Genomic DNA, 9153 nt, shown 5'->3' with positions numbered 1-9153 from the left:
GTGCCCAAGCAGTAGTTTTCCTTGCTCCAATGGTCCATGAGGTCCTAATCTCTTCCCTGTACATTTTCCCCACTGTGCCCCAGGCCAGCAGTGGATGCTGGCGAGTTCTCCATGGGCAGCAGCCAGCCGGCAGCAATAATGAGAGCAAGCCAGGCAGTGCCATCCTCTGCAAGCCTCTGTCTGCTCGGCGCGTGTGCATCTGAGAGAGCTCTTGCTTTCTCTTCTCCCCCTTCCCTCTCTTTCCTAGCCCCCCTCCTTCCACCAGCTCTTCTTTTCATGAGATGCAGGGCTAGGGAGCCAGGAAAAGTGCCACAGTGCTGCTGCTCCTCCAGAGATAACTATAGCCAGGCTGGGTCCTTTCCCCTTCCCAATGCACCATGAGCCTGCAGACACTGTTCCTCAAGGTTCCAACCAGCCATGTCCATCAAGTACCAAAAGCCACGTAGTCACCACCCTGCTGCCGGCTGCAAGACAGGTAAGAGCCAGAAGTGCCTTGGTGGGTGATGAAAGGTCCTGCGGTCCTCTGCTTGGTTAGGAGGCCCCAGGGGAGGGATTTTTACTCACCCCTGCCCCAGTTTGCTGGGAGGAAGGATGGCTCTGCAGGCAAAGCGGGAGGGGAAGGGTGCTGCTCAGATGTCACCCCTAATAATGTCACAGCAGCACTTCTCCCAGTGTGTTAATCTTTCTGTGGCACCTTAGGAATGGTCAGAGGGCCGCAGGCACCACTTCTAATTAGCAAGCGGGGAAAGAGAGCAGGGTATTTCTTGCATTAATCCCAGCCTGGCCCTGGCTGGGCTGATACAGGAGCAGGACTGGTCCTGGGTGATCTTCATTTCAATCGGATTAGCGGTGGGCCTTTGATGCTGGGAGAAAACATCAGTCGGTGCTGGTGCCTGCAGCTCTGAGATCTTACCGTCTTTTCATTTCCTTCCCCCCACCCCCTTCTTTGCTATTGTTGTTATTTTAAAATGCTGGATTGTATTTCCTTTGAATATTTGGGTATCTGTGACATTATGACTAACATCCAGGCTGAACGCTGGGGCTGAACTAGTTAAAAATAAGATTAATTAGAGCGAAAGGAGAACGTATTGGAGGCAAGCGAACTGCACTGAGCACAGGATGGAGCAAAACCTTGCAGATGGCAGGAGTGTGTGCGTTCTTTGGGGGAAAAACTGGGGACTGATGTGAGGGCACTCATTTTCCTGCAGCCCTGAAAGACTGTGGAGATCCCTGCAGAAGCAAGGGCCATCTTTTTGCTGTTTAATGTGGAATAAGCTGGTAATTTGGCACAGCTAAGACACAGAAGGGACCCGTCATGCTAGCATTGTGCTGATTATCACTGCACTCGACCGCAGAGGAATGCAGTCGCATTCCTCCATCTGGGGAGCATGCAAGTTGCATACAGGGCTTTGCTTTTACTGTCCTGTTGTGCTGCTCTTCTCCAAGACTCACTTGTTCCTGCAGCCTCAGGCTCCTCCGAAGCAGCACGGGCAAGACAAGCCCGGCCTCATGCCCTGCAGACCATCCATGTGGGTTTGGCCATGTTGCCCCATTCGTAGGGCTTGACTGGTGCAGGCGTTGGCAGAGCTCAATGTGCATCTCCATCCAGGCTGGCAGGGCATGGGCAATGATTACAGGCCAGTCTCCCGAGAGAGAGATTGGTGCTGGATGCAACAGACATGTTTTTTATTGAAGAGCCACCATCTGCTGGAGAAAGAGGATGAGCCCATCTAACTCACTTCATTTATGTTTTAATTAAGGCTAGGGCAGTAGCCTCCAGAGATGCAAGAGAAATCCCAGCTCACTGATGCAGTTAACTGTGTATTTCATCGTACAAACATTCATTCAACTGCTCACATGTTTGAAGTTAAGCACGTGTTCGGGTGTTTTGCTGCAGTGGGAATGACCTCCCAGTGCCACGTTGTGTGTCTATATAGGGGTTAATAGCCCCTGTAAATCCTTGCTGTGGGACCTGGATGCTCTGTAAGCCTGAGTCTTTGAAATAGCAGTGATGAGAGCAGAGAAGCACAGACCTTGTCTGTCATAAATGGATTTGTGGCTGCAACCCTGAGATCCTGGGGCTGGCTTCTAACATTCAGTAAGCAGCTAGTTTGCAGAGTGTTCAGCTTGCAAAATGCAGGCTGCTTGCAATCACCTGGAAAGATATCTCAGCACAAAATGAACCCGATCCATCAGCAAGTCTCGCTACCCGACCTGTCTCAAGCTTCAGAGCTCAGTCAAAACATACACAGGACGGAGCATCTGTGGCAGGAGATCTTTGTGGTAATCTGTCTGTCGGGGTGGATCTGTCTCGGCTTCCCAGCCGTACACATCGACTGCATTACAGATGCTGCCATATTGACAGCAGCAGCGATGCTGAAAGCTGGGAGGACTCCAAGGCTGCACAGAGCAGCTCGGTGTCAGCTCCAATCCTTTCTGCCTCCCTGCTCTGCGCTCACAGCATCCTCGACAACACACACGTGTAACTGCTCCTGGGCACGGGAACACATTTCCTCCGAGAACAATTAGGAAACGGCAATAAAGTGCTTTAAAGGGGAGAAGCTGCCCCTCTCAGCCTGGAGCCTTCCACGCTGCTATGCTGTTAGTTTGGCATCCTACTTGCCTTGAGGAATTGGGGAGGGAGTCAGGAACATGCAGGCTGGGGCCAGGAGCCATCTCAGAGCAGATGCTCTTCTGCTGCAGCCACAAATGTGTCCAGGAGACACTTCTATCATTGACAAGGGGGAGAATTTAAATAGCTGCCATGCTCTGGAGCTAAGCTGGAGACAGAACTGTGGCTCGCGCTTTATGTAACTCATTTTTATTTTTAAATGCAGCCTTTTGTCTTCAAGGGGAGTTCAACTCAGCGGGTGTCTTCTGCCCTGCCTTGTTAGCACATTAAGTGGCTGCTTTTATCACACCTCCAACCAGTATATCAGCTGCTTGGTTTCCTCACCTACCCTGAAACTCAAGCTCTCCTTGTTTCACCGTTCAGGATTTCCTGCTTGCCTGGCCTGATGTGGAGAATGATTTGATGTTGAAAGTGAATAAAAAAAATTAACCCCTTATAAGCATTCTAAGCTATATCTGTGGATATTTCCTGATGTTACTGGAGCTCCTTTTTTTTGTAGAAGAGGGAGTTGTTCTCATGGTTCTCTTCCCAAGTCAGACAAGTCTGATTTGTTTTGCAGTTTGGGAAGCTGTCCATATCAGTTGTAATTCCTTCCTGCCAAGACAGTCACCTTGTGCTGGACCAAGTGTGTTTTCCCCAGGCAGCCTGGCACAGCCGGCAGAGCGCTGCTTGTCAGATGTCAGCAACTAACAATTCTCTTCCAGCTTTAATTGCATGTAGTGGTAGAGAACAGCAATCTCTGGAGAGAAATTAATTACTAATTTGAATTACCTTGGAATTGGGCCCATATAGGTACCAGTCTGGATTCTGGATATATTTTGAATGACTATGTGTTGGAGGAGATCAAATGACGCTTTGTGCTGTAGGAGATTTGCTAGGATGGTCACTCCAGGGCAGGGGTGTGTGTGTGTGTGTGTTTTTTACTGGAAGACTGGAAGGAAAAAGTCCCCCTTGTGTCACGGCAGAATTGGCCCATGGCTACAGGGTTATGGTTGAGGCAAAGGCAGGCTTGGCAGCATGGAAGTCACCTTAATTCCCAAACCAGCGACTACTGTGGGAGGCAGCCAGCCTCATGTCATTGGCATTTTGCAGTCCCAGAGCCTGCATCACCGAGCATCCTCCAGAGAGTTCACAGAGACAACAGGATCTCATGAAAACATACCAAAGGATGACTTCAGCTGGGGGGATGTTGCTGCCAAACATCCCAGCAGGCTGAAGAAGCACTTTCTTGGTGCTAGGGAAAAATCTGTTGGACGAGCAAGCTGTGAAGCGCACCCTCCAACATGCTCCTTGCAGCACCGTACTAGAAAAGAGAGATGCTGGCACAGACCCAGGACAAGTGGCAAAGTAAGAGTGAACACAAGCCCAAAGAAGTTCAAAGCCCTTGTGGCATGGATCACTGTAAATATGACAAAGCCACGGAGTCAGAAAATGAGAAGTGGAAACGACAGCGGCAGGCTTGGCGTGATGGCTCGTTGAGCGTAAAAGAATGGAATCCCAGAGCGGCAGCAAACCCCCAAGGAAAAGAGAGCAAGAGTGAGAAGATGGGGAGAAGTCTGCTGAAATGTCAAGGTGAAGGAGTTTATTTAAGCCAAACCCAGTGGAGATGTCAGCCAAGCAAATGAGTTAGTCAGTGAAGGCATCTTCTGATTTTCCAGGTCCAAATGGTGAAGGGTTGCCAGCTGCCAGCCCCAGGAGGGGCTTCCCTGGATCTGGAGAGCCAGAAGCCTCATGACTATCAGCCAGAGCTGCTGTCCTGGTCCAGATGGATGTTTGTGAGGGCAGCTGTGCTGGAGGAACAGATGTCATCAGGCCGTGCAATTTTATATAGCAGTTGGGTGGCAGAAAGTGGGAGCAAGTGAAACTAGTGGAGGTGGTTTTGGTCCAGAAGGAGTTTTGGGGTAAAACAACACTCAAATAATAGAATAATTTAGGTTGGAAAAGACCCTCAAGATTATAGAGTACAACAATAACCTAACTCTGGCACTCAACCATGCCTATAAGAACCTCATCTATGAGTCTTTTTAACCCCTCCAGGGATGGAAGTCATCAATAGACAAAACAGATGAAATATGCAGGGAGGCAGTTAAAACAATATGGAAGGTGAAAAGGACCTGGAGATGGTGGAGGGAAAGTTAATGCCCCAGGAAAAGGCTGGCAAATTCCCTTCCACCCTGTCCAGTGTCAGGCAGCGCTCCCAATGCTACACATGTTCACTGCTTGTGTATATGCTGTTAACAGATCATGAGGAAATTGCTTTAAAGTATTTCTTGGAGAGATTTGAAATTTTGGATAGGATTCAAGCCTAATATCAAAATGAGTTATTTTATTAAAAGCTTTTAAATAGAAACTACAGAGTAATCAGAAGCAGGAGGGCTATTTTAGAAGGAATTTGCTCTAAACCTTTTCTACTGCACAGAAGCTTTCTAAAATATTACCCTGTAAAAATATAATTCTCCTTATCCGCAATTTAATTACATTTCCCATAGTGCCTGTGTCAACACAACTGACTTATTTTTGTTCTCTGTTAACTCACACCTGGTCCAGGAAACTAGAATTAAAAAACTGTTGATGTTCAGAATCATTTGTGGGATGCTCCAGGTTCTCACTGAGGTAATGAGAAGGGTGTGCTGACATACCAGAGAAATAGGGACTGGGGTCTCTGTCCATACTGGTGATGGCTATGAGATGACAATATATAAAACTGGTGTAAAAGTAGGAGGAGGAGTTGGGAGTGCTCATGTGGTCCTCTGATCTACTCCATCCAGACTTAGCTGATCAGGGTTTTTGATCTGTTTGAGGCTGCAGTGAAGTGCAGGTATCTGAATAATGAACCAGAATTATCCAGAGCTTTGTTGATTGAATGTTTGGTTGACCTCCCCCGCCCTCCAATGTCTGTGTGTGTCCTGGAAAGATAATGAAAATGTTCTTCCTGTGGTTGCCCGGAGAGAACATGGAAGTGCAGAAATGCATTAAAAGAAAAATGACATGTTCGAATTTAAACCCTTGGTGATGTTGGATTAAATTTGTCTTAGGTTTGGGGCAAGGGCTGAAGCTGACCATTATTTAACTGGAACAAACCAGCCTGTTGTACCAGAGGCATAAGATGAACCTCAACCTTTGACCTTGGCTGAGAGGAGATTCTATCAGCCCTGGCATTTTTGCAGTGCTTGTCTTATGATAACCAGAGTCATCATTAATCTGAGTCAGGATGACCTGGGCTTTGCGATGGGAGGATGAGAACAAGGCAAATATTTCCTTGCCACGCTGAGCTACGAGGGAGGGGATCCAAGCTGATGGAGAGCTGGGATCATTGCTGCAGTGCTGCTAATCCCTGTGTTCTTGTAGTTAGTTCTGCAGGACTCTGTCTTTCCCCAGGGATGTTGCCTGGTGGTAATGTGCTATCTCAGGACGTGATTTCTGTTAGTAGCAATGGGATGCCAGGCCTGGCAATGTTTTAGCAGAGGAGAGGCAGGTGACTACAAGTTTGCAGGAGAAAGGCAGTGACTTGCTTAACTGCAGAGGATTATTATTATTATTATAAATAAACTTTGTCAGAATCAAAAAAGCAATGTGGATCCCATGGCTTGAGCCCTCGGCGAGTCAGTGACCCATGTTAGTGCCTGTGTGAACCCCAGATGTTGTCACCAGTGGCTGAGCTAAGCCCGAAGCTTGGGGGCTGTGCTCCAGCCCCACTGTGCCTGTGCCGCAGGTTCGGGTGTTGTTCAAGTTAATGGGGTGCACTGTGCACCCCGTTTACGTTCTCTGGAGGATGGAGGTGTGGGTGCAGGAGAGAAAAGGGAGGGGTTGCCTGTACCATGGGGCAAGCACACCGAGGGAAAGGGGGGACGGGTGAAAGGGGTCAGTCACATCACCGACTTGCCAGGTGGATTTTTTTTTCTTCCATCATCCCATGCCCTGCAATTAGGTGCTCCCTTGCCTGTTAACAATTTTATTTGGCCATGCTGTCACTGGGGCCCTTTAATTAAACTCTCTCATCCCTTCTGTCTGTGGCAACTCTTGACAATCTGAGGGCAGCAACCTATTCTAAACCTCAGAGGAGCCGATTAAACCGGCACAGGCAGATGCTTTATTCCAACTTACCGCGGGCGACAACAGTGAGCGCTTTCGCAGGCATCCCCCCATCCCCACCCCCAGATGCTCCCTGCCAGCCTTTGGCATCCACCGCCCGTCTCCAACGGGGGATTGAAACCGCGGTTTGGCTGCCAGGTGGGCGAGGAGGGGATGCAGAGAGATGCGCTGATGGGGTGAGCTCTTCGGCAGAGCTGGCAGCACAGCCGGGTTGAGGGTTTTGCTGGATGCGAGGGAGCTGCTCGGAGCTGCGCTGCTGCTGCCAGCAGAGAGGTGGGAAGGGGAGGGGTGTCCAAGTGTGACTTCCAGCCCGGGCAGGGGGCTGTCGCTGGAGAAGACCGCTCTGCTCTCTCCCCAGAGCCTCGCTGGCCACGCTGCCGGCACGAACACACCGTTGGAGAGGACGGGTCGCAGGCAGTGAGTATCTTTTTCCTCTGTGTCTCTCTGTCTGTCTGCAGTGCCCCTCTGCTCAGGTTTTGCTGGCGTTCTCTGCATGTGGATGGTCAGAATCTCTTAAAGCCCCTAAGATCTCTTTTTTTTTTTTTTTTTTTTTTTTTTAACCATTGTGCTGGTGATTTTTGCTATTGGGGTGGCTTCTTTCTCCTTGCTCAGGTGGTCTCCTGGGGTGGTTTGATAACCTGAATGTCATAGTCACACCCCTCCCTTTCTGTCTCTCAAGGAGAAACCCCCAAAACACATCCATGATGAGACTGGCAATTCTCCTTGACCAGGGTCCTTTCACAGCAGGGGAGAGCAGGATGAATGATGGAGTGGGAGGCAAAAAACTCTCACCTTGGACCCCTACCAGGATGCCTTTACTAGAGGCCACAGATTATATTTCTAAACTCATAATTGACTGGGTTTATTTGCAATCAGAGGAGATATCCATGGGGATGTCAGCCTAGCAGTGGGATTGCTTTCACAGGAAATAGGGGTCTTGGCATCTGTGAAGTCAAACAGACTTTGGGATCATGGGGAAGTTGGGTGCTCAGCCTGCTCAGCCCTGCAGGGTGTTGTTGTGGGGGCTGGTGAGTGGGAGGGAGCGGGGGCAAGCAGGAGGCTTGTTTCATAATGGTACCCCAAAAACCAGGCTGCTGGAGGGCACCCGGCTCTGCTCCCAGCCCTCGCTTCGGAGCAGCAGAGAGACAGAGGAATAGGGGCTGCTGGACTCTAGGAACTCATGTGCTGTGGCCCCACATGCGGGTGAGGCTGTTAATGAGAAAATTTAAAGGGGTTTAAGGAATTACAAGGATTGATTTCAGTTAAAGCGCATGGAAGCAGCCGGTCAGGGTAGGGATTAAGGAAATGCACTCACTGGCATGTAGCGCAATCCCAGTTCCATTAATTTAGTTGGGAGAAGAGGCTTTGTGCATTTTTTTTTTTTTTAATTTAATCAGGTTTTAAAAGGGATGTTGCGATGGGCAGCCCAAGCTCTGGGATCTCCCCAGGCCTTGGCAGAGAAGGGTCCTGGCTCCTTCACACACTGTCTCTGCTCTCATCAGCTCCTTCATCTCCTCCTCAGTTGTCCCCTCTGGCCAAGGGGACACGGAGATTACTTGGGGCTTGGCTTCATCCTGGCAAATAAACCTTTGCCCTTTGCTTGCTATGCAGTTCTGCTCTCTGTCCCATCGTTCTCCTGGCTGGTGGACCTCACCTTCACTCTCTGATGTGAGATTTGTTCACCCAGCTGCCTGTGTGCCAACCCTCCCTCCCGCCCTCCTTCCCTCCCCTTTGCAGACTGTGCATCTCCTTGGTGGCTCCTCCAAAGAGGAGATGCTTTCTTTGAGTTATTTTTGTGTGAGTGCTTGAGCCTGTGATAGTGAAAGGACCAGCATCTGCAGACGCGTGAAGTCCTCCTGTTGTTTTGTTTGCAGTGCCAGCCTTTTCCATGATGCCTGGCCAGTAACATCAGCCATGACCTGGAGGGACAGGGACAAGAGGTAGTTTGGACTTCCCTAGTGAGGTCAGCCTGGAGCTCTGCCTGTTGAGGAGAGACCTTCAGAGGTGTTGAATGATGAGTGCGATAATGCCAACTCCTGCTGCTCCGTGGTGAGCTGTGACGCCAAACCCAAACCACTTTAGAGCTGAAGCTGGACTTAACCTGCGGCCCTGGTCTTAGAAGGAAATGCTGTGTGTCCTGTGTGATCATCCCTCAACTGTGAACGTCTACCATTGAAAAATCAACCTTCCACGCTAGGAGGCAAGGATCAAATGGGTTGAGAACAACTGGCCCTCCTTTTTTTTTTTATTTTTTCTTCAGAGGATTCTTTGATATATTTTTAAGTGCCAGGACATGAAACAGTAAATCTCTCCTTCCCGCACTCCTGCCTACTGCAAACAGCCCCGACTGCTGTCCAAGCCAGCCAGTTCAAGGGTTAACTATAACTGGATGCCTGAATGGCTGCCTTACTGATCCCACGGAGGTAACC

General features: G+C 49.5%; 1 protein-coding gene across 7 annotated transcripts in view; it reads left to right on the top strand.

Moving 5' to 3' along the window:
- Positions 1–282: 282 nt before the first annotated feature.
- The window catches only part of RGS8 (regulator of G protein signaling 8), a 28009-nt gene continuing 19138 nt past the window's right edge, over positions 283–9153 (top strand). The window contains exons 1-3 of one of the 7 annotated variants that reach the window (XM_021285780.2): positions 6845–6862; positions 7083–7141; positions 8599–9147. In XM_021285780.2, coding sequence (XP_021141455.1) covers positions 9122–9147 — 26 coding nt within the window. In that variant the 5' untranslated portion in view covers positions 6845–6862; positions 7083–7141; positions 8599–9121. Of the gene's footprint in view, positions 476–6715; positions 7142–8598; positions 9148–9153 lie in introns of those variants that run through there. The other 6 variants (XM_065071857.1, XM_021285778.2, XM_021285779.2 and 3 more) reach the window with 6 other exon arrangements.

This window comes from Columba livia, chromosome 8, assembly GCF_036013475.1.
Source record: "Columba livia isolate bColLiv1 breed racing homer chromosome 8, bColLiv1.pat.W.v2, whole genome shotgun sequence".
NCBI classification, from domain to species: domain Eukaryota; kingdom Metazoa; phylum Chordata; class Aves; order Columbiformes; family Columbidae; genus Columba; species Columba livia.
The sequence above is the reverse complement of the archived record's forward strand: the minus strand, read 5'-3'. Positions and strand labels throughout refer to the sequence as shown.